This window comes from Epinephelus moara, chromosome 10, assembly GCF_006386435.1.
Source record: "Epinephelus moara isolate mb chromosome 10, YSFRI_EMoa_1.0, whole genome shotgun sequence".
NCBI lineage: Eukaryota > Metazoa > Chordata > Actinopteri > Perciformes > Serranidae > Epinephelus > Epinephelus moara.
The window spans coordinates 29,014,811-29,033,638 of NC_065515.1; the positions used below are offsets into that span (position 1 = coordinate 29,014,811).

Sequence of the window (18,828 nt, forward strand, 5' to 3'; positions counted from 1 at the left end):
CCACAGCTGCAGAACTCCCACTGCACTCAGCATCTTTTTCTGTAGCATTATTCTTTTCTTTTCTTTATTAAACATGACGTTAATAGGTAACACAGGTGGATGGTCTCTTATCTTCCTGGCTGCTGTTATTCCAGGTAAGTTTGATTATATTCAGATCTCATTTCACCACCAGATAATGGGCTAAACTCTCTCTGCACACTGTTGTTTGTCTTTTCTCTTTAACTCACCTCAGTAATTATGAGACTTCAAATGAAACAACTCAGAAACATATTAGCTTACATGATGCCATGCAGCAATAACTACTGTTTTATCCAGTAACCAATAATCATGTGCACACATGCAAGGTTAATAATGTTGTAATGAAACCGTGCCTGGGACGTTTCTGAGGATTATTTATTAATTTATCTTTAAAAGTTTTGAATTGAAAGGTGGTCTTCATAATGCTGTTTCATCTTCTCCTTAAAGAGTGATATTTCCTTGAACATGCAGGCGTGAGTGCTCTCTGTTCTGTGTCATAAATGAGTCTGATCTGGTTTCCTCTCCCACACAGTGATCGTTGTTTAGTGGTCTTCAGTGCTCTCACATCTCAGTCTTCTCAGTCTGTGGTTTAAGCCAATAGGTTACAATGATCAGAGTAATTTTTAATGTAGTAAAGCACTGCCACCACCACATTCATAATTTTTTTTCCAACTATCTTTAAAATGGAGCTTGTTAAGGAGGGAAATGTATCAAAAACTGTAGAGCATGAAAAAAACAGCCTAATTTTCACTATATCATTACAACTCCTAAAAATCTTTTCTGTTATAAAGTGTACAAAGCTGACAACAAAAATGTTAGATGGGATTTTTTTTCATTGTCTTTACATTGTTAGCAACTTTTACTGTTCCAAGATTACTTTAAAGCTCTGGCCGGACTAACAAAGTTGACAACTAACCTCTGGCCCCTGTCATACCCATCTAGTTGACACCCAGTGGACCCGTTACGTTTGGGTCCACTGGGTGTCAACTAGATGCACATATTTTGATTAATTCCACGTTTATAGGGATATCCAACACCAAGCTACAATAAAAACCAAGGCTCATTTGATATAGCTTGTTGCTCTGTCTTTTAGGAGGGCCCTGTGTCAAAATATACTCTATATTGTGCTTTAATGGTGAATATTCCTGATTAAAGTTGTGTTTTATCACATTATAATCCAACATTTGACAGACAGAAACCCTGAAGCCAGGTGGTACAGCATGTCGAAGTTCTGGCTAGTTTCTACATCTCTGGGAAAATAACTAATCATGCAGTCTACTATGTGCACTTGACTTCATTTATTTGGAAGTGCTACTTTTTTTATATAACAATTAGAAAAAACCTCAGGTGATAAACAGGCATTGAGAGCAGCATATATATTCCTCCACAGGTGTCCACCTCCAGAAAGGCGACAGCTCCATCCAGCCTGCCTCAGACTCTGGGCTGCCCTCTGAGGCTCACATCTACCAGCCGGTGTTTCAGCCCTCTGAGGCCTTTCCTCCAAAAGGTGCTCACCAACACAACACTAGATTAATAACAAACATAAAGAACACAAGCACCAGTTTAAGTAGCGCATCTTTTGTAGAGGGAATCACAAAGATGTTGAAAGAATGACATGAGTAGTGAGAGAATGAAAATCATGTATATTACAACACAGACAACAATTTAAGTGTCTATAGGAACTTTTAATAAACTTAATGATAATCATTAATAAGAGTTTTAAAACAATTACACACAATTTGATTTTTGAAACATCTCAGCAGCATAAAAACAGTGATACACTATATAAAATGAATACTACTGTAATTTGAAATACACCAACAATGCCTTATATGGAGTGTAAAGCCCAACAACATGACTAGGACATAACGCTAGTCGTACTCATCTGAGATAATACATTAATTATCTGCACCACAGATAGTTTACTCACATTTTAAGGTAAACTCAACTGGCATTACAGTCCAGTTTTACAGTAAAGCTTTCTGTAACTGTATAAAGGAAAATCTTTGGTGTGTCTGTCCTTGTGTGTATCTGTGTGTGTGTGTGTGTGTGTGTGTGTGCTTTGTGCGCAGGGACCTACATGNGATAGTTTACTCACATTTTAAGGTAAACTCAACTGGCATTACAGTCCAGTTTTACAGTAAAGCTTTCTGTAACTGTATAAAGGAAAATCTTTTGTGTGTCTGTGTGTGTGTGTGTGTGTGTGCTTTGTGCGCAGGGACCTACATGCTGAAAAACCATGATGGGAAAACCTGCATTAAAGCCACCATGGGAGCAGAGTACATTGTCATCGAAAAGAAGGTCAGAGGCTGTGACTCAGCAATGTGTGTGTGTGTGTGTGTGTGTGTGTGTGTGTGTGTGTGTGTGTGTGTGTGTGTGCGCGCCAGGGTTGTTAATTTGTGAACAGAGTGTATTGGAAACGACCATCAGCTCTCTCTAAGACGTGTGTACTCTGGCTGAGGCTTGATACATATTTACATGTAAATTCATCCTCTCATATGTCTCCAATATAGTGTTAATACAGTCACGTTTTGGCACAAAGTAAACGATCGAGTGAGAAGAGACACTGAATTGTAACGCTGTTCCCTTATGTAAAGTAATACTTCTCTCCTGTGTGTGTTCAGAAGACGTGGTATTTCAACCTGGATCCCTCCAGGGTCAGGATCAGCGGTAACTGTGGCAAAGAAGCTGTTGATCTCTCTCTCACGCTGCCAGACCATGCTGCCAGTCTGCAGTTCACCTTCACAAAGGTACAACACTATCAACAACAAAGAGGCTGTCTTCTTACACTGCAGTAAAACTGTGTGTGCAAATGTGTCTCTGCATCCAAACTACTGTATGTGATAGGAATATAATTCATCAGAGCATCAGTGAGTCCTCTAGCTTCACATCTAGATCAAAACACTCACAACAGATGATGAAATGTTTGTTTACCTGGATCTGTTCAGAATACATGGATTTCTGAATCACCTTCACTCTCCCGTGTTCTTGTCACCAGGAAAATAATTTTTCCTACGTCTCCAAGCTGACTGCTCAGGTGTCTCCTCTGCCTGTCTGTCCAGGATGTGCCAGTAAGACCACATGATAAGAGAGACATATAAGATGACAGATATCATAAAGCTTGTGTTTGGGATTTGAAACAACAACCTGCAAACACTGAGACTGTACCTGTCCTTGCCTTACATCCGCTTCCTCCCAGATAAGACCTACTCGGGTTCGTCAGCCCATGACAAGCTCTTCACTGCAGCTATTGGACAGAGCTTTAAGTGCAAATCTGAGAATCTGATTTTGATGTCGTCGGAGCTGAAGATCAAGCTGGTTCCTCTGCAGATACAGGCCTTCACTCTGCCAGAAGGACAGTATGGAGAAGGTGACTGAGCTCTTTAATCGTTTGGGGTTTGCTGCACAAACTTAAATGAGTGTAGGTCTCTAGTAGCTCTAGAGCTACAATTTTCATATTGAAATGGTCCTGAAGCTCTACAACATATTGTTTTTCAAAAGACAAAGACTAAATTCAAAATGCTCAGTTTTTTCAGGCACAAAAATTAATATCTTTTTGTATCTATATGGACGTGTTCTCTAAAGTTGGATCAGGTAATGTTCTTGCTTGTAAAGGTCCAGTGTGTAGGATTCAGGGGGATATATTGGCAGAAATGTAATATAATAGAGTAAGTATGTTTTCTTCAATAAGAAAAAATAAGGATCATTTGTGTGATCGTTTTTGCATTTTGCGTGTCGGCCACTGTAGTTAGCATCCCCTCGGCAAAGAGCAGTGTTGTTTAACCAGCTTAAATCACAGAGTCCATTTGTATAGCAGATGTAGAGATCTCGGCAAATAATTCAGCTCCTGGCAAAAACCTCCTGAACACCTGGATCATAAGTTAAGAGTGAAAAATAGGTGAGCACACATTAGCAGGTGTCTGCCATGAACTGATCAGTGTCAGAGAAACACTGGTTTGTAACAAGAAGCTGCTTTATTAGTATTTTTTACCAGTTTTAATAACTTGGTCTGTTTATTTTGGAGAGGAAGAGACCTCTGTGGAGAATATGGCTCACAGTAAAAACCTCCTAAACACTTAGGAAATCCTAACCGGGAGTTTATGCTTGGTATGTAGAAGAAGATTCAGCTGGTTGCAATTTGCAGTACTCAAGGCTAGATGCCACTAAATCCAACACACTACTCCTTTACACTCTTTTAAAAACATCTACCAACTCTCACTAATAGCAATAGTTTTATAAACTTACCACAGTTTAGCTTCTCACAGGGCATTTAGCTGTGATAAATCCAAATGTCTCAGACAGGAAGTTTTAAACACAGTGGTCGCCATCGGTCTACCCAGTTTTATTGTCTTTATTTCTCTCAGACGTCTGAATTTTGCCAGACATAATAAATAATATGGTGGTTGGTGTCCTTTTCTTATTGATTGAGGAGATAGGCCTGTGTGGATATACTGTGAGGATGAGATATAAGAGAATCAGGTGGTGTAATAATTAGTCCCCTTGGACAGTGTTTAAGCCCAGTGAGAATCAGCTGCAGAACCTTTAAGTGTCCTGAAACTAAAGCGGTTTAGTGCTGCTGTGTACCAACTATAAATGATGGAAAACGATCTCTACACTGCAGCTTTCTGCAGGAAACCTGAGAGGTTGAAGTGGTAAATGAAACACATATACAAGAATTTGATCAAAGTGATCAGTGTGTGGATGTGTGTGTGTGTGTGTGTGTGTGTGCGCAAACTGTCACAAATGTAGATTCATCAGCTCATAGTTTCCTCATGTTTCTGCTTATTTGTCTAAAATAATTCTCCTTCTTCTTCTTCCTGCATTTTGCTCTCCTCTTGTCGTGTGCATCAGAGATGGAGTGTTGGGCTGACTTTAACAAGCGAGTTATTCCCATCATTGTCGGGGCCATAGTGGCGGGTTTCCTTCTGACCCCTGTGCTGATCTTCCTGTTCATCAAAGACCGTCGCAGAGAAGGATACGACAGGCTGTGAGCTTGTTGTGAAACTGGACAGAGATTTATGTCACCTCAAATAATATTTCATTCTCGGTTACTGTTATATAAAGTTCTCAAAATTGCTCCTTGAATTCTTCTAGTAATAAGAAAGATGTCTGACATGCCTAAGTATAAATGCAAACAATGTTGTTACATATATTTGACTATTCTTTATTTGATTTTCAAAAGTAATTGTTTTCTGTCTTCATTTGTGTTGTATCTGATATTTTTGCTTTTAATTTCAGTCTCATTCTGCTGTCAATGAAAGGTTTTGTTCACTTCTGACTTTTAAAATACTCCCTTGATTTGTTGCCTATTCAACAATTACTTAATAAAAGAGGAATGGGCTGAAAAAAAGCTATATTGCCCTTACAGTAAATACACTAGCAATATATAGGAACCAGACTAATTGTATAATGTGATTTATTATAATATGTGACTCTTGAACTTAAATTACAGAGTACTGCAAAATTGAGTGTTGCAGCTTCACTGTTCTTTATCAGTGAGGTTTGGTTGGCTAAAGTGATCAATTAATACCATTATATCTGTAATAGTCAAAAAGGGTTTAATTTTTTATATCTGCAAAGGTAATACAGTGCATAACTCAAATATATCACAGTGTAGCCAGGATTGAATCTTTTTTCCAAATAATTTATATTTAAGAATTTCCATAATGCTTTACAAGCAATTCTTATTTTTCTCCCTACAAAATAAAACGAGTTTTATGTTATTATTGTGAGTGTAATTGTTTTTATATTTCCTGTAATTCACCTTCAGTTTGACAGAGAAACACCGCCCTCTGCTGGTGATCTGTGGTAACTGCAGCGTCATCCCCACCTCCACATCCCTCTATCTCATTGGTTGTCGATACTACGAGGCCTTGGGAAGGTCAAAAGTAATAATACAGTTATTTACACGCGTGTTACAGTGGTTGGTAGTGTGAGTGCAACATTGTAAGACCCCAAATGTTTCTCTCTGGTAAAGTTTAGTAGCTTCCTGCAGTTAAACTAAAACTAAACTGTCTATGAGTTGTCTAATAAATTACCACTTCGCCTTTTCCTCCACAGCCGGTCATCAGTGTGTTAGCTACCTAGCTAGCAGCTAGCCTCAGCAGCTGGTAGCTATGGCTGCAGTTATTCTGAGTTTCCCAACTCTGCAGGGTCTGAGGATTTTTACACAGTGAGTACATTAAAGCCTTACATCGCCGTTATGATTTTGTGTGAATACAGGGTGTCCTCTTTCACGTTATTTCCACCAACCAGCTTCTTTTTACCTGCTTTTAAATGTTAGCTTACAGCTAAAGTTTGCAACGCTAACTACCTCAGGTCTGAGCTAACTTGTGCAGATATAATTGCCAGACATCACACCGTAAATTATCTGCTGGTGTTTATGATCTCATATGTCGTCAACATCACATTTTTTGTCTCCACGACGTCAACGTGTTGATAACATGTTTTTCCATTTTGCGAGTAAGTGAATCAGATAAAAGCTGAGCAAGGTTAAATAAAGGTAGCAAACTGTCAGTTAGCATGGCTAATGTTGCTGATAGGTACAACATGCACACTGATGTGTATCTGCGACCAGCCTTCACTGAGTATCACATTCAGCTCCGTGATTTAGGCTGGTTAGTGCCATACTGTACGTGCTATTTCATAAACAAGTATTTTCTCCATCGGGCATCCGCTCTGCCCTTCACAGCCATGTAGAGATTTAGATGGCACTGAAGTTGTTGTCCTGTCTTCTCCCCAGAAAACTGTCATGGACCAAAAGAGGCGTGAGGCTCGTTTCAGGAGGTGTGTGAATAATCTCAATATTATGAACAAACTGCTGTATTTCATTTGAACCTCTAATTGAAAACATTTGTTGAAGAGACGTTACACTGTTTTGGACTTCAACTTGAAGTCCAAAACTATGGAGTTATGTTCAGTTATGTGGGCAAAATAAAACTGTAGTGCTGCAGATGTTATTTGTGATTCTCTTTTGATTATTCCAATGATAGTTGAGTCTATAAAATATCAGAAAACATTCCTGCAGCCCAAATCCACAGTGCTTGATTTGTTCAACCAACAATCCAAAACCCAAATATTCACTTTTAAATGATATGAAACAGAGACAAATATCATATATTTGAAAAGCTGAAAGCATTTATTAGTTGGTGTTTTTGCTTGTTAAATGAGTTAAAACAGTAATTGATTATCAAATTGTTATTTATTTATTATTGTCCTACTGTTTATTAGGCTCTGTAAATGTTATCTGGCACACACTGTGGATCCCTAGCCACTGTCTGTGCTGTGGTTGCTTTGTCAGTATGGTTGTGATACATAAACAAGTTCAACGTTATTCCAACAGACCTGTGACAATGATGGTTGCCAGCCTTTTAAAATGTTTTCTGCTTCTGACTTGATTAGTGAGGTAGAGACTATTGTAAACTTCATTTTAAGATTATACTGGTTTTGTAAAATCTCTGCTGTGTCTTCTCCAGGGGTGGGAAGGATAGAGAAGGTGCTGATTGCCAATCGAGGAGAGATTGCATGTCGTGTGATGCGCACGGCCAAGAAGATGGGAGTCCGCTCTGTGGCTGTGTACAGCGATGCTGACAGACACTCCATGCATGTGGCCATGGTGAGATGCTGAACAGTCTTTTGGCAATAGTATTCATCTGCTGCTCAGTCTGTCCGCACTGTGTTCGTCTATTGTTTCTGCAGCTGCTTTGATGAACTCAATGAGGCAGTGGTGTTACAATAATTAATTGTTTACAAACTTGCATTAGTTATGTTCAATTGGAAACAGATTTTCGCTTTGCTTGCTTTTATATAGGCAGATGAAGCCTACCGCATTGGCCCTCCACCCTCCCAGCAGAGTTACCTCTCAATGGAAAAAGTTTTGGAAGTGGCCAAGAAGTCTGGCTCACATGTGAGTAATCCTCTACTCGTTGTCAACAGTTTTATGAAGAGAATTTCTGCTTAAAGGAGCTATTTCCAAAAGAAATAATAGATTATGATGTTCACGTCTGTTAAAGCCTTCAACTGTTCTCCATGTTGAATTATTCTTCTTAGACCAACAAGGGGCTTTGACACTGTTAAATGTGATGTCTTAGACAATGTGTTTGTGTGTGTAGGCGGTCCACCCGGGTTATGGCTTTCTGTCAGAAAACACAGAGTTTGCAGAGGCGTGTAAACAGGAGGGCATCATCTTCATTGGGCCACCTTCCTCTGCTATCCGGGACATGGGCATTAAAAGGTAACACACACAAAACAGTTCATTTATATCCTCTCTCTAGGTGTCTCTAATTAACATTTAGTAAAAAAAAATTTTTTTTGTGTTTCTTGGTACCTAGAAGGACTAATGTAAATGTTTTCATTCCTTGTAGAGCAGTGATACACTTATGGACTTATGATAGGGTGCCAGGTGGTCAGTTGACTGTTTTCTTCAGTACTTTGAATGTTAAAAAAGATGTCAGAGTGCATATAAAACATATAAAAGCTAACCTTTGTGCCATTTACGTTTCTTGCTCTGTCTCTTTTTTAGCACATCCAAACACATCATGTCAGCTGCTGGAGTGCCAATCATTGGTGGTTACCATGGAGAGGACCAATCAGATGAGAGGCTGCAAGCAGAAGCTGCCCGGATAGGATATCCTGTGATGATTAAGGCAGTCCGTGGAGGAGGAGGGAAGGTGAGAGGACGTGAAAAGTCTGAATAACTATGATAAATTGACTTCAGGTAACATTAAATAAACTTGTGTGTGTGTGTCTGTGTGTGTTAAGGGGATGCGTATTGCACGGTCAGACTCAGACTTCTTGGAGCAGTTGGAGTCAGCTAGACGAGAAGCGAGGAAATCCTTCAACGATGATGTCATGCTGGTTGAGAAGTTTGTAGAGGATCCCAGGTGATAATAATAATTCTTTAACACACTCAGTCAGATACCGCTAACCATATGGTTCTACCACTTGTTATTCTTATTTAAAGATTAATTTGTCCTTTAATTTCTCTGTCTGTCTGTCTGTCTGTCTGTCTTCTGTAGACATGTGGAGGTTCAGGTGTTCGGGGACATGCACGGTAACGCTGTCTATCTGTTTGAGAGAGACTGCAGTGTCCAAAGGAGACATCAGAAGATCATAGAGGAAGCACCAGGGGTGAGTGAATAATGGTGGTCAGTTGAATTAATACTGACTGAGGAAGGAACTGTAAGAGATATCGGCAAATTGATACATTTCTCACATCAAGCTAATCATAGACTGACATGAGGTTTAAGCTCTGAATATGATGAGCCAGTGTGAGTGTCAGCGTAGAAGAAATGTTTGTCCTGTTTGCAAAGAGCTTGTAAGTCATTGTCTTGTAAAATGACCTCTTCAAAACATTGGAAACCTTGGTTATCAAACAATTCCCGATATGAACAAGATTGCACGAGGAACTGGAAATCTGCCTCTCCCAAACTCCTTAATTTACATTCAGCTAAAGCTCTCAGTCTGTAGAGTGAAACTGCATAATTAGGACTATGATCACTTGAATATATTTGTGTCAACTGTTGAGTGTTTCACTGTGTTTTCACTGTGTTTTCACTCTGTTTCTATATGTATTTTTTCAGCCTGGTATCAGTCCTGAGGTGCGGAGGAAACTTGGAGAGGCAGCAGTTCGAGCAGCCAAGGCCGTCAACTATGTAGGAGCAGGTGAGACACACACTCACCCTTCACACACCTCACCACACTGCCTCAGGCCCAGAACACACAGTACACTGACATTATATTGTTTGTCCTCCTGTGTAGGTACGGTGGAGTTCATAATGGACGCCCAGCATAACTTTTACTTCATGGAGATGAACACCAGGCTGCAGGTGGAGCATCCTGTCTCTGAGATGGTCACTGGGACTGACCTGGTGGAGTGGCAGCTCAGGGTGAGAGAGGAGGGAGGGAGGAAATGCTGACAGCCAGATGAAAACATTACCTTTTGTCAGTAAAAAGTTTGGACTGTAGTCACATTGATTATTCTAAAACTCCTCCAGGTGGCAGCAGGGGAGCGTCTGCCTCTTCTCCAGGATGACATCATTTTACGGGGCCACTCTTTTGAGGCTCGCATCTACGCCGAGGACCCAAACAACGACTTTCTTCCAGGGGCAGGGCCTCTGCTGCATCTCTCCACCCCCTCAGCAGACCAACACACACGCATAGAGACAGGAGTCAGGGAAGGTAGGGAGTCTAGATCTGACTCTCTGGTTGTGTTTACGTTGATAGTTTTCCAGTTTTTATGTAACAACAGAATTAAGTGTCCAATTTTCTACATTGCCTGGTGTATCACAATGTCCCTGCTGGCTCATTACGCACAAAACAAAGATCAAAGACATTAAGTAAAAAGCAGATCAAAAAGAGGAATGCAGGGAAATACAGAGCAGAAACCACAGCAATGAGTGCTTGTTTAGATTTGACTGTTTTCTATCCATTTGTAGAGCTTTCAGTCTGATCTCTTAGAGAAATTGTGCGATTTTAAATTCAGTTGTGCAATTGTCCAATCACACGTGACAGCAAAGGTTTAAAAAGGTAGAAAATGTATCTATGCGACCTCTTAAGTATGTGTTGGTGATGAAGGATGGGAGCTTTAAAAGTGATATGTGTGTGTGTGCATGTGTGTTTTCAGGGGACGAGGTGTCAGCACATTACGACCCAATGATTGCCAAGCTCGTGGTGTGGGGAGAAGACCGATCTGCTGCCTTAAAGAAGCTGCGGTACTGCTTACAACAGTACAATGTAAGACACACAGTCACATGATGCTTTTCATGTCGTGCAATTTAACTTGTAATATAAATACAGTATAAGCTAAACTTAAAGCCCCTACATGTAGCATTTGTTTAAATGATACAATAAGTACATGTAAAAATGCCTATAAATAATTCATGGTTCTGTGTCTTAACTGTCTTTGCATCCTCTCTGTCCTCAGATTGTGGGACTGAACACTAACATTAACTTTTTACTGAGTCTTTCGGGCCACCCAGAGTTTGAGGCTGGAAATGTGACCACCAGCTTCATCCCTCAGCACTACGCAGACCTCTTCCCTGCTCCGAGGGCTCCTTCTGGGGAGACCATCTGCCAGGCAGCCCTGGGGCTGGTGCTGCAGGAGAGGAAAAGCACACAGGAGTTCACACAGACCTCCACTGGTGAGGGGAGAACATTTGTCTCATCAGGACTTATCAGGATGTACAGCACATTTGATTTAAAAAACGGATGGTGTACTAAATGTTTATATTGTGTGTGTGTGTGTGTGTGTGTGTGTATGTGATTTGTAGACCCCTTCTCCCCATTTGGCTCCAGCAGCGGCTGGAGAAGCAACATTAAGTTTAACAGAAACATGACGCTACAGCTGGGAGACAAAAGTAAGTAACAGACATATGGTGAGCCTTTATCGCCCCCTAGTGTGGAGGAAGGTAGGGAAGGTAAAGGATAGGTAAAGACGGAAGAAAAGATGAACAGGAAACCAAAACTTCAATCAACAGGATCAAAAGTGGTGGGAATGCAGAGATGCTTTTTTTGTAATTATTTGTAGTAGTTTATCATCTTGTTGACTAAATGCAATGCAGAGCTGCAATGCCAACCTTTGACCAAATACTCTCCATCAAAAATTTTAAATTTTTATCAGTTCATCTCTTGAGTATTTTTTGATGATTTATTAGTCTTTGAAATATCAGAAAATGGTGAAAAAAATTCCTAAACCACTTTCAGATTTCTTGTGTTGTCCCACTAACACACCAAAACAAGTGTATTTAATTTTTCAGTTATATAAATTAAGAAAAACAGCAAATCCTCACGTTTGTGACACTGAAACCAGCAAATTTTAGCCTAATAAATAACTATAACTAAAATAGTTCACCTTTAATCAAAATTTGCAGGACTAAAAAGACCTGAGCACTAATTTCAGTGCTGGCAGGATGGGAAATTCCTTCTATTCTTTTCTAGGCTTCAGTTTGACACCAGAAACATCTGAAGCAGTGCATCAGTGCAAAGTAACTTACAAAACAATGTACAATTCAGATAATAGATAATACATGTGTATCTACATGGATTACACAGGTTATTTTCGTGTCTATGTTCTCATCACATATCTAGCGACAGGATCATTGGGCCTGTCAGTTAAAAGCTTGGTGTATTAATATAATGTTTCTGAGTTATGTCTGTATTGTGTGTTAAATGAGTTGAATAAATGGGCTAGTGTGTTAGTTTTAATAAGATCAGTGCAGTTAGGGTCGACTCATAACAGTTTAATGACTGTTTGAATAATTAAGTTCAGAGCTGATCTGGTCTGTGACACTTTGTTCATTAACTCATATTCATTATTAAATGTTTCTATTATAAATGTCACTGCAGGGCCAAAAATAAATCAGTGATGATGATGTTCAGCTAAAGCCTCTGTGTTAAGTAACTTCAGTGTTTCCTCTTGTTTGCTTCCTCATATTTCACTCTGTGTGTGTGTTTGTTGCTTTTAGAAGTTGACGTGGTCGTCGTGTACAACAAAGATGGAAGCTATACAATGCAGGTGAGCTGGAATACATCCTGTTTCCTAAATTATTATCAGTGTTTGTGTTTGTTTGTTTTTTTGTTTGTTTTTCCACTAAGTACCCAGATTTTCAAAAAAAAAAAGCAGATCAGTTATTTTATTTCTAGATACTGATTGTAGCTCACATTATTGCATGACTGTTTTTCTTCTATGATCTAGCTTTCACCTATTTTTAACATTTAAAATAAACACCAATAAATTCCCTAAACCTAAGCATGAAAGTTAGAAACAGTAGTTTGACAAAATAAACTTAACTCAAGGTCCACTGGATAGTTATTTTAGAGCTTTCAACCACATCTTACAGCCGTTATCAGCGAATCTAATACTGAGTAAACTGTATTCATGGATGAAAGCTGTGGGATGCACCTGCAAAATCCACAAAAGCTCAGTAAGTGGAGCTTGAGCTCAGAATATTTTGCCAAACTACTGTTCCCAAGTTCAGTAATTAAAAAGCAACACTATTAGTAGGAGTAATAGGTGAATCTGTGGTCGCAGATCTGCCTCTGTCACATTTGTCATGACTGTATTTTGTCTTTTAGATTGGCAAGGAGGAGTACCATGTGACTGGGGAGGTGGAGGTGGAAGGTGGAGCGTCATTCCTGCACTGTTCTGTCAATGGCATGAAGTCTCGTCCCAAACTGGTGATCCTGGACAACACAGTTCACCTGTTCTCCACGGTATGTTCCTACCACCACTGTTGACATTAGAAACGCTGAGCTGAGTGAACTGCCTGTAAATATACATGAATTATTTTTCAACTTATGGCATAAATATGCAGATTTAAAGTGTGTGATTTGTTAATGGTGTAAATTAAAATGATTGTTTGGCTGTGGCTCAGAGGTAGAGCCAAACAATCATTTTAATTTACACCATTAACAAATCACACACTTTAAATCTGTATATTCGTGTCAACCAATCGGAAGATCACTGGTTCGATCCCCAGCCTGCATGTCAAAGTATCCCTGAGCAAGATACTGAACCCCAAATTGCTCCTGATGATGCTTTCATCGGTGTGTGAGTGTGTTAAAAAACTGAGAAGCAGGTGGCACCTTGTATGATAGCCTCGGCCACTAGTGTATGAATGTGTATGTGAATGGGTGAATGGTCTGATGACTAGAAAGGCGCTATATAAATGTTGGTCCATTTACCATTTAAGGTAAATTATTTTGGGGTTACAACCGGTGATTTTGCATATAACAAATCTGCTGTTTATAATTTTTTGTCTTTTTGATGTATTGTTTGTTCCATAGACTGCAGAAAATTGTGAATATTACCATCACAGCATCCCGGAAACCATCATCAAATTTCTTGATTTGTCTAACATGTAGTCCAAAATCACAAAAATATTTAATTAAGTATATCATAGGACAAAACAAAACAGTGGATGCACATATTTCAGAAGCAGATACCAGAGATTTTTTGCACTTGTGCTTAAAATCATATTTAAACATATCTTAAACCTAAATGTTTCAGTACGTACATGGGTGAGCTTTCTTAAGCATGTGAACCTGTTGTCCTATACTCAAATTAAACTTATTTATTCCTCAAGTATTAAACTTCTTAAACTCATTTGCTGGCAAATATATACGTTATTTATAACTGTCTTTGTGGTCCTTAGCTATTTTAAATCTGGACAAAATGTGTGTTTGTTTGTTTATTAGCAGCAGTTTGTTCTGTTTACTCTCGACTTTATTGTAGGTTCAGTTCCACAAATAACAGATTTTGTAAAAGCTGTAAATGGCTGCTTTCCCCAGTCGATTTAATGAGAGCTACACTTCACCTGTCACCACAGAGACTCCCCATCTCTATTTCCTGCCTTAAGCATCTGTCATCTTTAAAGACCGGGGACTGGGGACAAACACTTGACATCTGACATCAGGGGAAATTAAAGACTGTTCAAATCCTCTTACCTCAGCTGCCACTTAACTGTCGCCTCTGTTTCTGACATCTTTACGTCTTCTCTGCAGGAGGGAAGCTCCCAGGTGTCTGTTCCAGTGCCAAAATATCTGGCTGGTGTGAGCGGCTCTGGGGCTCAGGGCGGAGCTGTGGCCCCCATGACTGGAACCATAGAGAAGGTGAGTTTGGTTGTATTAACACAACACATGGATAATAATTGGCAGTGAATTTAGTTTTTGTCATGCAAAGTATCTGTTTATTTTTCTTCCGGCCAAACTGGTTATTGTGAATGACTTTCTAGCGATTTGGAGGGCTTGAGTCATCATATTAAATAATGAAATGTAAATAGAAATGTTTTTGTATAAGCACTTCACAGCACGCTATTTCAAGATACAACAATGAAGAGCTATTACATAATTTTATCTGTAAAAAAATATATTACTACATCAAAAACAGAAGTTTACAAAATGTTCCGCTGAAAGTAGAATTTAAAAAAAATAGACAAAATAAATTTATAAAAATGTTTTTTAAATTGAGATTTAAAGGGTACACTGTTGTAGCCATTCTAACAAAGTGAGATTATTTATTCCAGTTTTGAGACTGCAGTTTAAAATGCAGCTTTGTTCAATTTTGGATTCAGCCAGAGAGACAGATAATTGTAGACTCTACGGTGTAAAGCCCAGTTCAGACCAAAGATTTGTGACGAGACAAAACCATTTTAGAACGTTGCAGAGAAAAGTTGCTTGAAAAAACTTCATGACACGAAATACACCTGTTGTTTTCTTCTTTAGGTCCATTATTTTTTCCATCAGGAGGATCCCTCAAAGGCGTATTATGATACCTTTGTCTTTGCCAGTAACCAAAGCAAATATGTATCTCCCTGACTCCAGTATGCTAAGCTAAACTAACAGCCTCCTGACTCTTTATATGTAGCATACAGATATGAGAGTAATCTTCTCGTAACTCTCTGCACCAAAGTGTATTTTCCAAAACATTTAACTATTTCATGTTAACTTTTTAAGGCAAGAATTAGCTGTGTTGCTCTGTGTTGTCAGTTTGTTTCAAAATTAACAAATGAAGTCGTCAGCACTCACAAATAGTATGTGATACTTTTAATGATGCATATCAGCAAAGGGAAACAGATGCGTGTCAGTCCGAGGCTTACCTCAGCATTACTGGGACATTTGTGGCTTTGACCCCTTTTAAACAGCAGCCAGGAACCTGCTGGTGATTATCAACCAGCTGATACAGATCAACAAAAAGAAATACTAGCAAGAAAAACAGGAAATTTAAGTCATTAAAAGAAAAATATAATGTTTTTGCAACAACCATCTTAGTGACCAGTTGATTCACACAATAACAATAGGAAATGCATGCACAGATGTAAACTCATCACGTGTTTGAGCACTGCTCTATATCAGAAAACAAGGGTTATATTAAAACTTCCACTGCAGCAGTACTTCACCTCATGCCTCCAGTTAACTCACTGGTAAAACTTACCCAATCAGTGCTCAATAACAAACGTAATAGCATCATTGATTATTTGAACTCATCTTCTTTTTGTTATTGGAAGCACTGTAATACACTCCTGCTGATACAGAGAATAATTGGCTCTGTGAAAGAAGTGCAATCCTCTGTCTCCATCCTGTCTGTTATATTTATTTATGGGGACGCCTCTGAGTGTGTTATTGTTCACCTAAAATGCACTGGCAGCCACTGTAATGAGACTGAAGCAGAGGTGATGAGAGCAGGCCGACTGCCATATTTTCAATAACTGAAAACAATTTAAAGGCGACTGAATCATTAATTTAGAAAGAGAATTAAAGCATCATAAGCAAGGAATAATGCAGACGTAAATTACCTCCTTGTTATCCGTGAGCGACATCATGTGTCTGATCTTTAATGTTGAGATGACTGAAGACAAATCGTCCTCTGTGCATACAAATACAAACAATCTGTTGTATTGTGTTCAGGTGATGGTGAAGGCTGGAGACACAGTAGCTGTCGGAGACCCACTGATGGTCATGATTGCCATGAAGATGGAGGTGAGGGCCTCCTGCCAGCTCTGACTCACACCTCTTTTCTTTTACCTCACAGGTACACACTCTCTGCTGTGTTTGTAATAAAGTTTTTTGTGTCCATCTCTGCAGCACACGATCCGGGCACCAAAGGCAGGTGTGATCAAGAGGGTTTTCTTCAGCGAGGGCTCTCAGGCCAATCGCCACGCTCCTCTGGTTGAACTGGAAGAGGAGGTGGAGGAGGAGGGGGAGGGGAGCAGCCAGTAAACAGACTCAAACACACAACCACAGCCACGAATACACACTGACAGGTAGGAGAGAGCCAGGAAGGAGCTACTGTGACAGCCGGAGGGAAAGTGAGTCAATCTGAACGGACCTGGTGTCCATCACTTGATTAATATGTCTGAAAATGTGAGTCAGGACCCAAATCACGTGAGTCTGGTTCAGTCTGGAATGGATTAGACAAATACTTTGACCCCTGGGGACCCAACATGCATATAGGAGGGTCAGAAACAGTAACATTGACCTGAATTGTTCTTGGGTTTGACTCGTGTGATTATGGGTAAACCTCATGATATTCTCTCATGTACAGCTGCCTTTTACATATCTGAATTATCTTCATGTGGTTTGTACTCTTTGTTTGTTCCTGCTTTTCTTTCTTGTGTTTGTAAGTTTTTTTCAAGTCTCTGTTTCTGTCAATGGTGCAGTGTTAGTTTAAGAATGGATTGGGTAATCTTTTGTTGTAAATTTTATTGCACTTCCACACTGAAAAAGGGTTGACAGTTGAGTGTCCTCCCTTTGCACTCATTGGAAACTTCCTAATCTTTACACAGCAACAAAATCTGAACAGTTTGTCAGCAAATCCGATGCAGAAAATATTAAGTAGGTTGGATGGCAAGTGTAAAATCAGTCAAGTTACTTGCAGAATTATGCCTCATTGAACTACAGGAATAGTTACTGATTTCTGAGGGGGAAAACTTCACATTTACATGACTGTAAAATATTTACTGAGTGAATCCCATCAGCTTGTGATCCTTTGAAACTGGTGTGTGTAGGAGAAAATGCCATTAAGTTATTATAAGAACCAGGTAATTTCATTTGAATTTTTCTGTCACATGCTTCTTTATAATAAAAAAAACTGTCTTGTAATTATAATTGAACCTGCCAGTATTTAAAATGCATAGTAACAGAGCTTAAAGCACAGCTGTTTTTCTGAGTCATTAAGATCTGATGATTTGAAGCTACTTGGTTTTTACTTGACAGTGATTAAGAGAAAAGAGGCTGGATGTAAACTCATTGTGTGCGCGGGAAAAAAAAATGTGCTTGGGTTTACTTTCAACATACACACGTTCTGTCCTTCCAGACTGACTCCAACTCTTCATCGTTTCCCTTTGAAAGTTTTCTCTCATAAATAAAACAGAGGTCTGCAGGAAGCCTCTGTTGTTGCAGAGGAGACTATAACATGGCACTGAACAAAAAGGCCTTTTCGAATTGGGATGAAGAAAACACTCCAGAACTATCAAATGATTCCTAAAGTGTGTGAGCGGATTGGGCTCTGATTTGAAAATAACCCGTAAAGGATGAAATGTCGGTCACAGAGGGCTTTAAACAGACAGATGGTTTGATTCTGTGTAATTCCTCCATCAGTCCAAGTGAACTTGACCTGTGTCTGCTGATCACTCTCTTCTTACTAACTGGTGTGTTATGAGGCCTTGTAGCATAAAATTAATAGACACCTGTGTTTCATTTTGTAGATGTGACAGATGATTTATTATTAGATCTTGGACTGGTCAGATACTGTAATAAAAATGTTTGTGAAGTACGCAAAGTGCCATGTCATTTTTTTGATGTACTGGAAAGTGAAGGTGGGTTACACTTGTATTAAGAAGGAAAAAAATTATTCATGAACATCTCCCTCAGCCGTCTAATGCCTTTGTCATGTATTGAGATTTATTGGGCTCCACCCAGCCTCAATTTGGAGAAGGCCTAATCAATCAGAATGACTGGCTGTACAGAGCCATGCTGTGCCACGTACAGGGGGGAGAGAAAAAACATTTCAAAATATTCCAATACGAGTAAAAATAATGCATACTGAAATTAACCCAATAAGGCTTTTACTGTTATATATTTAACTATGAGGTTTGTAAATATTTTTTTATGACATGCTGTACTATGTACTATGACTTTTTTAACATACTACACTATGACTTGTTTTAATCACTTCTTCATGGCCAACCATAACATGACTTTATAAAATCAAATTTTTTGACATACTATGAGATTACTTCTTTCATCACACTTTTTTAAATGTCATACTATACTATGGCTTTTTTCATCACTTTTTATGTCATACTATACTAT

General features: G+C 39.2%; 2 protein-coding genes across 4 annotated transcripts; both read left to right on the forward strand.

The window, feature by feature from the left end:
• Window positions 1-5,619, forward strand: LOC126396851 (lysosome-associated membrane glycoprotein 3). 2 transcript variants are annotated; one of them, XM_050055198.1, is made up of 7 exons: window positions 1-134; window positions 1,409-1,525; window positions 2,237-2,319; window positions 2,646-2,768; window positions 3,017-3,089; window positions 3,218-3,388; window positions 4,870-5,619. In XM_050055198.1, exons 1-7 carry the CDS (start codon window positions 74-76, stop codon window positions 5,007-5,009), a joined length of 768 nt encoding a protein of 255 aa, XP_049911155.1. In that variant the 5' UTR covers window positions 1-73; the 3' UTR covers window positions 5,010-5,619. The 2 variants fall into 2 exon arrangements, with proteins under 2 accessions (XP_049911155.1, XP_049911154.1); XM_050055197.1 differs by having other exon boundaries at window positions 2,643-2,768; window positions 4,870-5,618.
• A 243-nt stretch (window positions 5,620-5,862) lies between these two features.
• mccc1 (methylcrotonyl-CoA carboxylase subunit) lies at window positions 5,863-18,289 on the forward strand. Of its 2 annotated transcripts, none has more exons than XM_050055206.1 (20): window positions 5,863-5,989; window positions 6,079-6,190; window positions 6,761-6,804; window positions 7,494-7,633; window positions 7,829-7,924; window positions 8,130-8,251; window positions 8,540-8,687; window positions 8,779-8,900; window positions 9,036-9,147; window positions 9,600-9,681; window positions 9,778-9,905; window positions 10,014-10,197; window positions 10,643-10,752; window positions 10,943-11,159; window positions 11,289-11,375; window positions 12,483-12,532; window positions 13,093-13,230; window positions 14,521-14,628; window positions 16,423-16,494; window positions 16,600-18,289. In XM_050055206.1, exons 2-20 carry the CDS (start codon window positions 6,135-6,137, stop codon window positions 16,732-16,734), a joined length of 2,151 nt encoding a protein of 716 aa, XP_049911163.1. In that variant the 5' UTR covers window positions 5,863-5,989; window positions 6,079-6,134; the 3' UTR covers window positions 16,735-18,289. The 2 variants fall into 2 exon arrangements, with proteins under 2 accessions (XP_049911163.1, XP_049911164.1); XM_050055207.1 differs by having other exon boundaries at window positions 5,919-5,964.
• The last annotated feature ends 539 nt before the right edge of the window (window positions 18,290-18,828 follow it).

Coding starts and splice junctions, on each gene's coding strand:
- mccc1 (XM_050055206.1), top strand. CDS start 6,135: ATGGCTGCAGTTATTCTGAGTTTCCCAACTCTGCAGGGTCTGAGGATT. Junction 8,252..8,539: donor CGGGACATGGGCATTAAAAG/GTAACACACACA, acceptor TCTCTTTTTTAG/CACATCCAAACACATCATGT. Junction 10,753..10,942: donor ACTGCTTACAACAGTACAAT/GTAAGACACACA, acceptor CTCTGTCCTCAG/ATTGTGGGACTGAACACTAA.
- LOC126396851 (XM_050055197.1), top strand. CDS start 74: ATGACGTTAATAGGTAACACAGGTGGATGGTCTCTTATCTTCCTGGCT. Junction 135..1,408: donor CCTGGCTGCTGTTATTCCAG/GTAAGTTTGATT, acceptor ATTCCTCCACAG/GTGTCCACCTCCAGAAAGGC. Junction 1,526..2,236: donor TGAGGCCTTTCCTCCAAAAG/GTGCTCACCAAC, acceptor CTTTGTGCGCAG/GGACCTACATGCTGAAAAAC.